This window comes from Callithrix jacchus, chromosome 17, assembly GCF_049354715.1.
Source record: "Callithrix jacchus isolate 240 chromosome 17, calJac240_pri, whole genome shotgun sequence".
In the NCBI taxonomy this organism is placed as follows: Eukaryota; Metazoa; Chordata; class Mammalia; order Primates; family Cebidae; genus Callithrix; species Callithrix jacchus.
This window is the reverse complement of record NC_133518.1, coordinates 42,335,308-42,351,654: the sequence shown is the minus strand read 5'-3', so window position 1 is coordinate 42,351,654 and position 16,347 is coordinate 42,335,308. Positions and strand designations below refer to the sequence as shown.

Here is a 16,347-nt window from a genome sequence, read left to right as displayed (position 1 = left end):
CTCCCTGTGAGCCCTCAGTTACGAGTGAATCCTGGTTCCTGTGACTCACAGTTTGTACTGCTAACTGGCACACACCCTGATCTAAAGTTAGCTGGCAGAAATCTCCTTGAAGCAACACAGAGACTAAAGAAACAAAACAGCGCGTGATTTTTTTTTTAAGAACAAAAGGAATTTAAAAGAACCAAAGTGGAAGACATATCAGTTAGAGTTATTTAGAAAGTAGGCTAAACACACCACTTTTCGAATATATTGGGGAAAAAAGCTTAAACTGAAGAACACAAAGAAAGCTCAAAGACTGAGAAAAGTTATTAGGTTTCCTGGTCCCTAACGGGGGTGGGGGAGAGACAAGGAGAAAAACAAAAAGCAAGTTCAACGTTTTAGACCTCCTGACAGCAACTGTGAGGAAAACAATGTTTCTACAACAACGGCCATGAGGACAGAAATGCATCACACATGCAGGAGGAAAAACACAACAAGCTGGGAGGAGGAGCTGCAGGCCAGGACTGGGACGAACAATAGGTTTTTCCACAGGGTCTAGACTATCTCTCCTTTTCTCTCACAAATGAACAAGTTCTTCTGGCTGGCCCTGCGTTGTGCCCATTCTGTGTTATGTCCCAGCTGCTTGCTAGAGTGCTTGTGAAATCTGTCACCGCATGGGCTCCCTGGGGCCCAATGAGCAGAATAGCCTCCATTATTTCAATGTAAAAGAAGCACAAAGCCTTTCAGTTTTTTTTTTTTTTAGTATCCACTATTTCAGTTTCTACAAGCAAAGAATGTTCCCAAAACTCATGAAGGAAAACAAACATTTCAAACAAGAAGAAAGGACAACCATAATAACGAATTGTTTTAGGAAGAAGTCTTATCCCTCTATGACACAGCAACACCAGTAAGGAAAGTGAACTGTCTTGAAATCTAACTCTTGTACTCCTTCTAAAGTGATGTATAGTCCTAGGATCAGACACAAACTTTGCTTCCTAATATTCTGACCTTCCTGTCATGAGTGATATGGTAGCCAGGTACTGATGAAAGCAATCACTGGGGCCAATGGCCAAGTGAATGTGACACATCCAATCAGTTCTTTCCCTGAGAACACTCCTCCCTCCACTTTCATCCATCCACTTCTCAGATTCACACTGGTCCTGCTTTGCTGGCTTTTTTTCCCCGATTCACTTTAAATTTGGGAGGGGGAAAACTCCACATCCTTAGCTTGCATTTCTTTTCTCCACATAATCTCTACCAGAGAACACACCTATTTCTTGAGACTTCATCTACACCAACAGGTCCAAATTGGGGGTGATTCTGCCCCTCCAGGGCACATTTAGCAATGTTTTGAGACATTTGTGGTTCCTACACATGGGGGTGGGGTGGGCTGGGGTACTACTGACATCTAGTAGGTGGAGGCCAGGGATGCTGCTAGACATCTGCAACACCACGGGACAGTCCCCACAACAAGGCATTATCCAGCTCAAAATGTAATAGTGTCACTAAGATTAGATACCTTATCGGTACAGGTAAGTTTAATTCATCCATCCCTTCATCTGACAATATACTACTGTTTAAGATTTATTTAAGATTTGCCATAACCAAGGCCAGTGCAGGGGGTGGAGTAAGCACAGGAGAACTGCAGATGTAGTCATCAACCTGAGATGCAGCATGCCCTGGAAAAAAAAAGCATACTGGGCCAAGCATGGTGGCCCATGCCTATAATCCCAGAGCTTTGGGACGCCAAGGAGGCAAATCACTTGAGGCTCAGAGTTCAAGACCAGCCTAGGCAACAGGGTGAGACTCCATCTCTATAAAAAATTTAAAAATTAGGCCGAGTGCGGTGGCTCACACCTGTAATCCCAGCACTTTGGGAGGCCAAGGCAGGCAGATCACGAGGTCAAGAGCTCGAGACCATCCTGGCCAACATGGTGAAACCCTGTCTCTATAAAAATACAAAAATTAGCTGGGCATGGTGGCGTGCACCTGTAGTCCCAGCTACTCAGGAGGCTGAGGCAGGAGAATTGCTTGAACCCAGGAGGCAGAGGTTGTGGTGAGCCGAGATCACGCCACTGCACTCCAGCCTTGCACCTGGCAACAGAGCAAGGCTCTATCTCAAAAAAAAAGAAAAAAAAAAATTTAAAAATTAGCCTGGCATGGTGTGGTACATATAGTCCCAGCTACTTGGGAGGCTCATATGGGAGGATCCCTTGAGCCCAGGAGTTTAAGGCTGCAGTGAGCTATGATCATGCAACTGCACTCCACTCCAAACTGGGTGGCAGTGAAGACCTTGTCCCCCAAAAATAAAAATAAAAAGAACCCAACTGATGGAGATGTGCTACGCCTCAGTACAAATTAAATAAATGTTCTAGTCACCTCTGGGCTATCTCCACATTCACATGTCCAAAACCAAACATCTTATCATTTTTCCTTCTACCTACTCTACTACCCAATGCACTCCTCCTTATATTTCTCTATGATTTCTATCATACCACCCAAACATCAAGGCCAGCAGTATTGGTAAATTTGAATTTCGTCTTCTTGCCTAATACTGAATTACAAGCCAAGTCCTTGTGAATGCACCCTGATTATATTTCTGAGATTCGTCTTTTCTCCCTCCACTCTCTTTTCTTTCCCACTCCCCAAGCTCAAGACATCTTTTGGAGCCTAGTGCTCTAACAAAGACACATTTTACAGTGGTGTGTGTGGGTACATGGGGGAGGGAATATCAGTGTTTGTTTAAACCAAGAAACAGAGAAATATATGCTAGCTGGGTGAGGTGGCCAAGGTGGGAGATTCACTCGAGCCCAGGAATTCAAGACCAGCCTGGCAACACGGTGAAACCCCATCTCTACAAAAAATACAAAAACATTAGCCAGCCATAGCAGAGTGCGCCTGTGATCCCAGCTACTTGAGAGGCTAAGGCAGGAGGATCACCTGAGCCTGTGAGGTCGAGACCACAGTGAGCTGTGATCATGCCACTATACTCCAGCCTGGGTAACAGATAAAACCCTGTCTCAGTAAAAAATAAAAATAAAGAAACGTGTTGAAGGCAATATGGGGATAGTGTCAAGAACATATGCGTCTGAGTCAAAAACACAATTTAGAGTGTTGGCTCTGTTTCCTCACTGAACAACCTTGATCAATTTATATCTCTATAAAAACAGATATGATGCCTAAATTATAGGTATGTTGTAAGGATAATGGAACTTGGGACTGTCAGAGGTGTTTACTATATAGTAGCTATTATTAGAACTTCATTAAGTCTACATACACCTCATATGCTATAGACAGATATTAAATTTAGAGTAGACTGAAAATATAAACCATAAGCACAGTACCGTGTTTCTGAAATTTGTGAGATTCCTGTGACTATTTTTAGGTATAAGCTAATTTTTTAGATCTTTGATCTATGCTTGTTTGAAAAGCTAACTTGCCCAAAAGAAAGAAATGGAGAATTTTAATGACAGTAAGTCTTTTTGTGAGTTATTATTTTATATAAATCAAGCCCAAATGGCGTGCAGCAAGCATATAAGCCAGAAAGCAGGCCCATTTCATCCCTCTTAACCAAACAAAACTACTCTCAATTCACAAAGTTAAAACTCCCCAAAGAGACTTCATAGCCCTATCTCGGTGTGGCATGAACCTAGCAGTTAGGTGCTTAACACCAAATGCACTTACTTGTTCCACGTAATAAAAGTTGCTCTCTGTGTTGAAATGCCAAGACCAACAATTTGACTCATCTGTATTCCTGCAGCTAAAAGTAAAGATAGATAAAACACATATTGTAAAGCAGTGATGTTTTTCTTTACAATATTACAATATGGAAAAAAATTTCAATATAATCTTTAAGAAAAATATCTAGGTTTAGCATTCTAATAAAACAACTACAACTAATAAATAAAGCATTACTAAGATGATTCTGCAGCATTTTTTTACTTGAAGAAAACAAAGGTTGTTTCTTGTTTTGAGACAAAATCTCATTCTCTTGCCCAGGCTGGAGTGCAGTGGCGCAATCTTGGCTCAACCTCCGCCTCCCAGGCTCATGCAATTCTCCTGCCTCAGCCTCCCAAGTAGCTGGGATTACGGGTGTGCCTCACCATGCCTGATTAATTTTTTGTATTTTTAATAGAGATAGGGTTTCACCATGTTGGCCAGCCTAGTCTGAAACTCCTGACCTCAGTTGATCCACCTACCTCAGTCTCCCAAAGAACTGGGATTACAGGTGTGGGCCACTGTGCCTGGCCTTAAAGGTTGTTTCTTAATAACAAAATGGCTTTTTTTGTTTTAGATGTTGGGAAAAAAACAAATACTACTCAAAGTATGTCAGATTTATTTTTTCTTGATGATAATAAAAGATTGAATCTTAATTTAAGCAATGATCAATCATAATAGAAGCTGGTTGATGACAATAAAGAAAACTCTTAGGGAAAGTAGTTTAATTATTGAAGCTGAGACTTTTATTTCAACACAAACTGATGCCAGGATGCAAAAAAAAAAAAAAATTGACATTTTTGCCTAAATTTCTTAAAATATAGAAACTCGAGTATTTTTTGTGATATTCTTTAAAAAAACTATCCAGGCGGGGTGCGGTGGCTCATGCCTGTAATCCCAGTACTTTAGGAGGCTAAAGTGGGCAGATCACCTGAGGTTGGGAGTTTGAGACCAGCCTGACCAACATGGAGAAACCCCATCTCTACCAAAAATGCAATTAGTTGGGTGTGGTGGCACATGCCTGTAATCCCAGCTACTCGGGAGGCTGAGGCAGGAGAATTGCTTGAACCCAGGAGGTGGAGGTTGCGGTGAGCTGAAATTGTGCCATTGCACTCCAGCCTGGGCAACAAGAGTGAAATTCCATCTCAAAAAACAAACAAACAAAAAAACAAAACAAAAACTATTGATCCCACTGGGAAAATCTGGGACAACTTCAATTTGAGCACTGAGGAAAACACATCAACCCCCACACAGTATTCCAAAGGTATTCGCCTGAATCCAACTGGGAGGAAACAATCAGACAACCTCAAAATGAGGGACAGTCTACTAAACTGGCTTGGACTTCTGGAAACTGCCAGTGTCCTAAGAATGTGCTCTAGAGAGATGAAAGGAGCCTAAGCAGACTGACAGCTAAATGCAATGCCTCATCTTTGGCTGGGTTCTAGATTGAAAAAAGAAGTTTTTTGTTTTTTGTTTTCACTAAGACAAGAGAGAATATTGAAGACAGAGTACTGGAAAACGGTACTATGTTAATGTTATACTTCCTGAGTGTGATAATTACATTGCGGCTATAGGGGAAAATACTCCCTTTCTATGGTTCAGATGGGGAAAAAACAGTTTACAGAAAATGGTAAACATTGCAAAATATGTTTGTATCTAGGAGAAAGACATACAAGAGTTTACTGTACTAGTCTTAAGACTTTGCACAGACTTCAAAATATTTCAAACCAAAAAGATGAGAAACAGCAGCATTTCAGCCAGAAAAATGAAGCAAAAGACCTTTTAGAATTTACATTTGCAAGTCATCTTTGACGAGTTCGCAAACAAGGTTGCCATTTCAATGTTTTGAGATGTTTTCAATGTTAAAGAATGTTTCTAACATTCTTAAGGAACTAAGCCTTAGAGGACAGCTTTGGTCAGGAGTGCACTTTATGTCAAGTGGTCAGAAAAAAACAAAAACTTATTTTACAATAAACATAACTCAGTTGTAAACTCATGAGAGTACAAACTGTAAACTGTAATGTTTGTTTATGATCCTCTGGAATTTTGTGCCAAACAGGAAATCAAAACAGCACCAGCTATAACATGAAATGAGGAATGCTGAGCATTTACACTACAGCTGAAAAGAGACAAACCAGAGGACACAGCAAATGTTACCTTCCCTGACAAAGGAGCTCACTGTGAATTACAAATTTTCCTTGAAAAATACTGGGAAACTGTAATCCCAATAAAATACTACATATATGTATCACTCAGGAAAACCACAAGTACAGAAGCCCGATGAAAACTCTTATTATAATAATAAAGATTATTGTTATTTTGATAAATCCAATTACCTTTGACTGCTTCTTTTATTACAGTAACAAACTGAATCCAAAGAACATCAGGATCAATTTCTACCCAACCAATTTGAGGATACAGACTTTCTACCTATTTAGAAAAAGAAAATTTAGTAAAAACAACATTAGATCAAGTCAATAGTATGGGTCTTTGGGTCTCAAAACTACTGGTTAAAATAATTAACAACATGATTTTATTATCCAATTAATTTTTATTGTTAAAATTGAAAAAATACATATATATGAAATCAAAAAGGACTACATGCAAACACGAAAATAGCAGTAACTCATGAGTTCACAGAAGATTTTAGTTTTATCTCTATTTTTCTTTTCTTTTCTTTCTTTTTTTTTTTTGAGATGGATTCTCACTCTGTAGCCCAGGTTGGAGTGCAGTGGCATGATCTCAGCTCACAGCAACCTCTGCCTCCCAGTCCCGGTTCAAGCAATTCTCCTACCTCAGCCGCCCAAGTAGCTGGGATTACAGGCAAGAGCCACCATGCCCAGCTAATTTTTGTATTTTTAGTACAGACAGGGTTTCACCATGTTGGCCAGTCTGGTCTTGAACTCCTGACCTTGTGATCCGCCCACCTCGGCCTCCTAAAGGGCTGGGATTACAGGCATGAGCCACCGTGTCCGGCCATTTTCTAAGTTTTCTACAAGGAAGGCATGTTTTTATAATAGGAAAAAAGGCTTTTTAAAAATTAAAAAAAAAATTTTTTTTTTTTGACACGGAGTCTTACTCTGTCGCCAGGCTGGAGTGCAGTGGCACAATCTCGGCTCACTGCAACCTCCACCTGGGTTCAAGTGATTCTTCCGCCTCGGCCTACCGAGTAGCTAGGACCACAGGCGCGTGCCACCACGCCCAGCTAATTTTTGTATTTTTAGTAGAGATGGGGTTTCACCATGGCCAGGATGGTCTCGATCTCTTGACCTCGTGATCCGCCCGCCTCGGCCTCCCAAAGTGCTGGGATTACAGGCGTGAGCCACCGTGCCTGGCCCCAAAAATAAATTTTTAACAAAGTTAATTTAGGTTCAAACCATGATGGAGTAAGCACACTCCACCCTGTCTCTTCCACTAAACACAAATGTAACAACTGGACAGAATGCATGGGGCAGCTATTGTGTAAAAAATATATCGCAGCAGGTGGACTGGGGAAGTAGATAAGAATTCAGGCACCATGGAATTGATGGTGAGTTTCCCATTTTTCTTCTGAAATCCCCTGGCTTACACTCAAGACATTCTGAAAACCAGAACTGGTTACTAGGGCACAGGGTAAGAGCCAGAAGAAGCTCCACGGTTTTGGCTCAAAGAATGAGAAAGGGAACTCCTAACATTCAGAGGAAATGGGAGGGATCTCCCATTTTTCTTTTTTCCCTTGGCTCCATACTTTTGTACCCACACAATCCTATAGTGGTGGCAGCAGCAGTGATAGTGGTATCAGTGCGTCTCAACAGGTACCTAAAATACCGAGGAAGGTAAAACTTCCTTTCCAGTTAGAGGAGCTGAGATCCCAAGAGGGTGTGGTGAACCCCCATGCCTTTTTTCTATGTGTGTTTCCGCTGCCTAACCCCAGACACATCCAGCTGAATGCGGTAATAAAAGCCCAGCTTTTTGGCCAGGACCACAAGGGGAGGCTCAGGGAATCAAAAAGTACCAGGACCATCTCAGAGAGGGAGGAGCTTGGAAAAGATGCCACAGAAAGTTGTATATGAACTCCTAGGCTCACCCCAAAGCTGCACTTGTATGGATGTAATCCTGAACACTATACCAAAGGTTTTAAGAATAGACTAAAGGATAGACCATTGCCCAGGTCCCAGACTGACTACTAGGTTGTATACACACAGGGCAGGTCCAAGTAGTACTGTCGAGATTTTGAAAACAGATCTGACATTGAAACTGCCGTCCACAGAAGACTGAATTTGTAGCCTGAACACAACTGCAATAAATACCTGCTAAAAGAAAAACAACAAGATCCTTCATAGGATTTATAAAAAACCCAGAGTCTTTTAACGTAATATTCAAAATGTCTAAGATACAATCCAAAACTACAAGGCATATGAAGAACCAGAAAAATCTTAACTAACATTGGAAAAGATAATCAAGAGATGCCAATGCCAAGATGACACATAAGGAGTCTAAAACAGCTGTTATGAAAATACTCCAAGAGAATGAATACACTTGAAACAAATGGAAAGACATAAAGTCTCAGCAAAGGTAACCACAGTAATCACTTAATTACATATGTGTATATCAAGGTCAGCATATCAAGACATCATGAAGAATACCTTAAAGATATCCCATTTTAAAAAGAAAGGAAAAAGAAAGTCATAGAAGACATAAAAAAGAAAATTTTAGAATTGAAAAACATACTAACCAAAATTTAAAACTTACTGGATGGGCTCAGTAGCAGAAGGGAGATAGAAGAAAATTAATAAACTTGAAGATAGATCAGTAGAAATTATCTGTACAACAGAAAGAAAAAAGATTAGAGAAAATAAGAACAAAGCCCCAGGGACATGTGGGACATAGCAAAAGGTCTAATACTTGTTTAATCAGTGGTCTCCAAAGAAGAAAAGAAAGAGTTCAGAGCAGAAAAAAAATTATTTGAGGGAAGTAACAGTGCTAAAAGTTTCCCAAGTTCAGTGAAAGATTTAAAACCTATGTATTCAAGAAACTCAGAAAACCTTTAACAGAAGGAACCCAAAGCATTACACACCCAGATATCCTAATTAAAATGCTGAAAAAAAACTAAAAGAAAAGAAAAAAGTTTGAAACCAGACACTTCACATATAGAGAACACCAATTTAAATGACTGTGGATTTCTCATCAGAACCATGAAAGCCAGAAATAAGTGCCTCAATATTTATTTATTTATTTTTTGAGAAGGAGTTTCGCTCTTGTTACCCAGGCTGGAGTGCAATGGCGCAATCTCGGCTCACCGCAACCTCTGCCTCCTGGGTTCAAGCAATCTCCCACCTCAGCCTCCCGAGTAGCTGGGATTACAGGCACGCGCCACCATGCCCAGCTAATTTTTTGCATTTTTAGTAGAGACGGGGTTTCACCATGTTGACCAGGATGGTCTCGATCTCTTGACCTCGTGATCCACCCGCCTCGGCCTCCCAAAGTGCTGGGATTACAGGCACGTGCCACCATGCCCAGCTAATTTTTTTCATTTTTAGTAGAGACGGGGTTTCACCATGTTGACCAGGATGGTCTCGATCTCTTGACCTCGTGATCCACCTGCCTCGGCCTCCCAAAGTGCTGGGATTACAGGCTTGAGCCACCGCGCCCGGCCCAGACTGGATTTTAACAAATGTTTTTTAACATGAACAGTGAGTGGGCAGGTGTTATCTGGCTTAGGGCAGAGGAAAAATGCCACTATCTCACTCCCTACTCAAATTACACTGCATCTCTACTCACCCTGGCTCCCATTTCACTCAAAGTAAAACCATTATTCCTTATAATGGCCTATAAGACCAGAGAAAGGTCATTTCTACCCTGCTCCTCAGAAGGTGAACTCCTAGAGGGCAGGGAATGTGTCTCCTTAGTTCATTTTATCTCCAGCATCTAGAATTGTCTAAGGTTTCTTAGATATCCCATAAATACAACGTGAATGTATGAATGAACATATGAGTGAACTATGAGAGTGATGCCCATAAGCAGAGACCAGAGATTCAAGGGTGGAACTCTGGAAACTAGAGGTTCCTCTGAAGGCTAGGATGCCAGATGGGGTTGTACATAGGACTGATTCAAAGTCCTTTTAAGGAGCCTCAATTCCTCTCCTCCAGCCAGATCACTGCCCCTCCCTAACCTGGCAGAAAGTAAGAGATTTACTACTGGAAGGGTTGAACCAGAGTTCTGTACTTGCAAATGACAGATATACCTAAGTGCTAGGGTATGGCATGGTACCAAAAAAACAATGCAGATAACCAACCAAGATCACCAGTTAAGGAAAATCTCTAACATGCAGTACAAAAAGGCCAAAATGAAGAAAAAAAGAACTCTGAGGGAACAGTGACAATACGAGGAGTCTAAGTGTTACCCAAGCTGATGTGGAAAAAGAATCTCGTATTCCCCAGTGAGCTCATCAGAAACAGATCTAACACAATCTATTCTCCTCTGTCAATTGATACTTCTGCCCTTTCTATGTAAGGCTTTTACAGACTAATAGTTCAACTACAGAAACACTTTCTTATCCCAAAAAATTCAGTGTGGGTATCATTGCTTCAAGCCTATAAACCTCCAGGCTTGACCAAGGGTCACTTCCCCACTTTACCAATCAGGATGTCACATGCCAACCCCAAACAAGTCACAATAGTGAAATCTGTTCCTTTACAGGAGGACCAAACCCAAATTAGATCAAGAATATAATAAAAGTTAAAAAAAAATTTTTTAATTAAAAACAAAAGATGACAACCACATACTCCTTTTTCAAGCATGTACAGAGAGTACACAGTATTGTTTTCTTTGGAGTGACCTTTCTGTCCTGTTCTTTCAACCAAGACATTATCATTTTTTATAGTTTTTCATAAAAACACGATGTTCCACTGAGGCACATAATAAATATTCTCCATTTTTAAAATCAAAATGTCAAAAATTCATATGTGGAGTTTCCAACACAAACTATTCCTCTAGTAGTTAATACAAATATTTAAGAGTCCCTAAGAAAGATTTTTTTAAAAATACTAATTACAGAAATAAGCTAAAAATGTATATCTGCTGTTAAACATTAAAAAAATAAATGCCATAAGAAATGATTGATATCTTCTCACAGCCTATTTTGTTCTTGTCTATAAAGGGGGATGTCTTTTTCTTTTTTTTTTAAATTTCTTTCCCAGTATCAATCAAATCATACACTAAGAGGTTTTAGGTTTCTATTACACATTCTTTCCAACTCAATATGATAAGAGGTGTAATTTTCACTTGACGAAATAAACACAATCAAGTGCTATGTCTAAGTCATAGAGCCCCATGAATTCCTAACAGTTTAACTGCAATTCAATTATTTATTCTGTAACCAGGAGGCAATAAGTCAGGCACTAAGTAGCAATGTAGACCAGCAAGATCCTTGTTCCAAAAAAACTCAAACTATCTGCAATAAAGGATCAGTTGCTTCTTGCTTTTTTTAAAAAAAGTCTATTCATTATAGACCAACAATTTTTAAAATCAAGTTTCTAGCTCAGGAACAGTAACTTGGGCCTGTAATCCCAGCATTTTACGAGGCTGAGGCAGGAAGATGGCTTGCGCCCAGGAGTTCAAGGTTGCAGTGAACTGTGATCTGGCCACCTGGGGAACAGAGTTAGAATCTGCCTCTCAAAATAATAATAATTTTTATAAAGTTTCCAGAAAAAAATGGCTTACAAAATAAAATCCCATGTTTCATTATTAGAGTCAATACATAAAATTACTCTGCTGAGTTGTTATACAAGTTCCCAAATGCTTGGTTTTCTTCATCTCAATCCTAGCAGCCCTGGAATAACACTTTAAGCAGTACTGCTATAAACTCCTACCACACAGAGAGGCATTGCTGCACATTTCTTAATCTAGGACTGTGCTTCATCTGGGAAGAGCAGGCTTTTGTGTGTGTGTGTGTATTTTTATTTACTCCTGTCTTTCTTTTTTCCAGACACATTTTCCACACTTTAGAGTCTTTGCAAACCATCCTGGCCTCCTGCCACTCACAGCAATCTTGATCCATTTGAGATTCTTCACCTCATTCCTTAAAAAAATAACGATCTGCCCCAAATTATATATTAACTGTGAAACTTTGCATTTTCTAGTAATTTATTTCTCCCTTTGGTTCCAAATATTTCAATTCCTTTAAAAAAAAAAGTGCTTAAAACAAAAGTACTTTGTGTCTAGAATTAAAAAGGAGATTTTAAAAAGTATCACTGTGTTTGTGGTAAATCCTCTTACATAGATAAGGAGTACCATTCCCTGAAAAATGGTGTCTGCCTTTCATTTGTCCTTTCAGTCTGGGATAGCCAGTTAGCATGTGGGTGGGTGGGCAGTGTTCCCACATAGCCAGCCAGAGAAGGGACCAGGGACCTACTACAGTCCCAGTTCCACTGTGTTGGTTCTGAAACCTGAATCGAGGCCAGGCACAGTAGCTCACGCCTGTAATCCCAGTGCTTTGGCAGGCCAAGGTAGACAGACCGCCTGAGGTCAAGAGTTCCAGACCAGCCTGTCCAACATGGTGAAACTCAGTCTCTACAAAAATCAAAAATTAGCCGAGCATGATGGCGGTTCCTGTAATCCCAGCTACAGGAGAGGCTGAGGCAGGAGAACTGCTTAAACCTGGGAGGCAGGGGTTGCAGTGAGCTGATAGAGTACCCTCAGGCAACAGAGCAAGACTCTGTCTCAAAGAAAACAAATAACAACAACAATAACAAAAATTGAATGGAAGGAAGTCTGATGTTTCTTCAGAACAAATGCTCAGTAACAACTCACTGGCACTCTAGGCGGACCTGCTCCTGGGCAAGTGCTACAAAGAAAAAACCTTTAAGTGAATGGGAAGAAGTGTGGGACACTGAGAAAACGGGGAATCTAGTGCTGCTAGGAATGGTTTAGGTAACTGATGGCTCCTGCCCTCCCTCAAATTTCTAACATAAAAAGATGCTGGTACTGGGAAGAGAAAATAAGAACACCCTAACAGGCTGGGCACGGTGGCTCACACTGTAATCTTAGCACTTTGGGAGGTCAAGGTGGGTGGATTGCTTGAGCCCAGGAGTTACAGACCAGCCTGGGCAACATGGCAAAACTCCATCTTTATAAAATAAAATAATTAAAAAAAAACAAATTTAGCCAGGCATGGTGGCCCCTTCCTGTAGTCCCAGCTACTTGGAGGGCTGAGGTGGAAGGATCACTTGAGCCCAGGAAGTCGAGGCTGCAGTGAGCTGAGATCGCATCACCGCACTCCAGCCTGAGTGACAAAGTTGAGACTCTGTCTCAAAAAAAAGGAATGACAATAAGAACACCATAACAAATAAACATTATTTTTGGTGCATTGACAGTTGTGTAGAAATCAACACTTTATTAATATGAGAAAAGAAGAATATCAATTTGCTGGTTTCTGACCAATATTATCAACAGTTCAAGGCTTTACTAACAACCAACTTGGCAGGTCTCTCAAACGAGGGGAAAAAAAGAATTGTATGAATTCTCAAAGATGGAAAATAGAAAAGTGACGACTACACAGCCTTCGAAACTTGCCCAATACCTCTAGTATCCATGGCAATTGCTCACGTGAGGAATCAGCATTTCCTGGAGTAGCAGTTAATAATGATGACAACTGAAGAACAATGAATAAACTTAAATTCTACAAATATATGAGAAGCTATTGAGGCACGAGTCCAAATGATATAAAAGAGAAAAAAGAAAAAAAAGAGTTGTGGAAAATTAAAATGTAAATAAAGACGGAGTGGGAGATCTATCAGGGAAGTGCAGGAAGAACCAAGCAACTCACAAATCACCCTCTGGCTGGATACGCACAGCCTGCCCAGTCCTGTCCGGCGAGTCACCTCAGTCCCACCCAGGTAAGGCTGGACAGGTGGCTCCCAAGGTGGCAAGAGGCGAGCGAGTAGCGCAGGTCACACACCGGGCCCTTGGAGCCCTCAGTCTGGACAGGAAGGGCGCGCGGGGTTCAGATCAGCCCAGGGAGGGAACACCGAGACCCAGCCCTTCCCGGCGCGCCGCTCTGGCCCCAGGGCCCGCGGGTGCTGCAGGTGGCTGCTTCCGGGGCGGTGGGTGGGGACCGCCCGCTAGCCTCCCGAGGCCGGACGCCGGGACTCGGCAAAACCCAGTCAGACCCGCTCCCAACCCCACCCCCAAGTCACCTTCTGCGCGCTGGAGCCGCAGACCCGTGCCGCCCGGTCATAGACGTGGCAGCGGATCACCGAACTGCCCACGTCCAGCCCCAGCACGAAGCCAGCTTGCTGCGGCTCCTGCACTCTCTGCTCCCGGTCCGTGGGCAGCCCCGACATCCCGATCCCGCACGCCTCTCCGCTACAGCCGCCTCCCCAGCAGACGCGCTATAAACCCCGGCGCTCCAGGACCCCAGGGCGCTGAGCCGCGCCGGCCACCGGCCCCACCCCGCCCCACCGCGAGATCCCAGAGAGGCCCGGCCCCTGCCGCGGGCCCCGCCCCGGCGCCGTGACGTCACGGGCGCGCGCCGGCGGCAGCTCCGGGTGGGTAGAGGTGGATGGGTTTGTGCCGCCCTCTGGGTCCCCAGCTCGCCAGCCACGCTCGGCTTCCGATCGCCGCGGCTGGCGTTAACTTGGCCTTTAACTCCTAATTCTTTCTCTTGCGTCTCCAGCTTCCTGAGAGGCAGCGCGTGCGTTTCTCTTAACCCTGGCTATGTTTGAGGAATCTCTACTCAGAAAAATACCCCATATGCTAATCGTAAGGAGAAAAGTATAGGCTAGTTTATATAAAAATCTCAAAAAGTTTCAAGGCGTCATTAGGCACATTTATTCATTTCTTACCCATGATTATGACTTGAAGGCTGGAGAAATTACAATCTCTGAGTAACTTTGACAGACTCAGCTGTGTCTCAGCGTTCATGCAGAATTTTTCAAGCTTAAAACATTTGTAGAGGTCACTACCATACATGGTTTCCTGTTTCCTTTTTTTTTTTTTTTTTGCTAACATTTTGGGTGCGATTTTATTGCAGTATTATTAAATGCACAGCCATTGAATATGCTAGAGTTAAAGTGCTGTTTTTCAAAAATGAAAAACGTGACAAAAAATTCAAAATTTGGCTAAAAGTATTAATATTTGTTAATCAACTGAAAGTTCCCCATGACTTCTCTTCCCAGAAAACCTGGTAAAGTCTGCACACAATGCAAAGCGATAAATATTTGCTAAATGAAATTATGACACAAGGAAGAAGACTTTTCCCAGCCCTGTGGTGGGAAAGAAAGGAGAAAGCTTAAGGTGGCTGCTTTGACCATCGCGCTCCACTCCAGCGGTTGCTGTTTTTGGAATCTGAAAGCATCTCAGAGGCCCTTTACCTTTTGTTGCTCCCCAAGGGGATGGGTTAATCCAGACACTTGGCCAAAAGGAACAAAGCGTCCTGTGGAAAGCTCAAGAGTGTTACCTCCTGGGCCTGGAACTTTCCCGGGGAGAGTCCTGTTCTGCCAGGAGTGTGGAGGTGGTTCCTCGTGCACCACCCACCTCTCCACTGCTACCAGCACTCTGTGAAGCCAGGGCCTGAAAATATACCTTATCTTCTTTTTGTAAAATTAGCAAACATATGAATATATGTTTTGTGTGAAAACGTTTAACAATGCCTACTGGCATATCAATTAAGAAGTAAAAGATACTCGTTTGGCTGGGTGCGGTGGCTCATGCCTGTAATCCCAGCAACTTTCCGAGGCTGAGGCGGGTCGATCACTTGTGCTCGGGAGTTTGAGACCAGCCTGGGCAACATGGTGAAACCCCATCTCTACAAAAATACAAAAATTAGGCATAGTAGTGGGCTCCTGTAATCCCAGCTACTGGAGAGGCTGAGGCAGGAGAATCACAATCACTTGAACCCCGGAGGCAGAGGTTGCAGTGAGCTGAGATCACAACACTGCACTCCAGCCTGGGCAACAGTGAGATTCTGCCTCTAAATACATAAATAAATAAAATACTAATTTTGAATCAAATCTTGTTTTAGAGAAGGTCTTGCTCTGTTGCCCAGGCTGAAGGGCTGTGGCACTATCTCAGCTCACTGCAGCCTTGACCTCCTTGGCTCAGGCAATCCAACCACCACGCCTGCCTAATTTTTGCATTTTTGGTGGAGACTGTGTTTCACCCTGTTGGCCAGGCTGGTCTCAAACTCCTGGCCTTAAGCAATCCTCCCACCTTGGTCTCCCAAAGTGCTGGGATAATGGGAGTGAGCCATCATGCCCAGCCAAATCATTCCGTTCGCCGAATTGTCCTGTTAACCAGCTTGGTGTCAGACAATTTGACCAAATTGGCTTTTTGGCCATACAAGGTGAAGCTTGGAACATACACCTGGAAGAGTAGGGTTTTTTTTTCTTTGTACTCTGTCCAACAGTGCTGATTTGTTCCAAACAGCCTCAGGACTGACCTTTTTGGGTGTGTGTGTGTGTTTGTGGGTGTGTGTGTGTGTTTGTGGGTGTGGGTGTGGGGTGTGTGAATTATTGTAATTTGAAATAAATGACTGTGTGTGTGTGAATTATGGTAATTTGAAATAAATGACTGTGTGTGTGTGTGTGTGTGTGTGAGAGAGAGAGAGAGAGAGAATTATTGTAACTTGAAATAAATGACTAATGTGTTCAGCACTTATCAGGGTTCTCCAGA

General features: G+C 42.4%; 1 protein-coding gene across 16 annotated transcripts in view; it reads right to left on the bottom strand.

Moving 5' to 3' along the window:
- The window catches only part of GK5 (glycerol kinase 5), a 70,404-nt gene extending 56,270 nt beyond the window's left edge, over positions 1-14,134 (bottom strand). For 10 of the 16 annotated variants that reach the window (XR_004735675.3, XR_004735674.3, XR_013528591.1 and 7 more), the window contains exons 1-3: positions 13,872-14,134; positions 6,033-6,126; positions 3,664-3,739 (exon numbers count right to left, since the gene is read on the bottom strand). Coding sequence is in view for 6 of the 16 variants with exons in the window: in XM_035277763.3 (XP_035133654.1) it covers positions 3,664-3,739; positions 6,033-6,126; positions 13,872-14,018 (317 nt within the window). In the remaining 10 variants the exon portion in view is untranslated. The remainder of the gene's footprint in view (positions 1-3,663; positions 3,740-6,032; positions 6,127-13,871) is intronic. The other 6 variants (XR_013528594.1, XR_013528596.1, XM_078354059.1 and 3 more) reach the window with 2 other exon arrangements.
- Between the last annotated feature and the right edge of the window lie 2,213 nt (positions 14,135-16,347).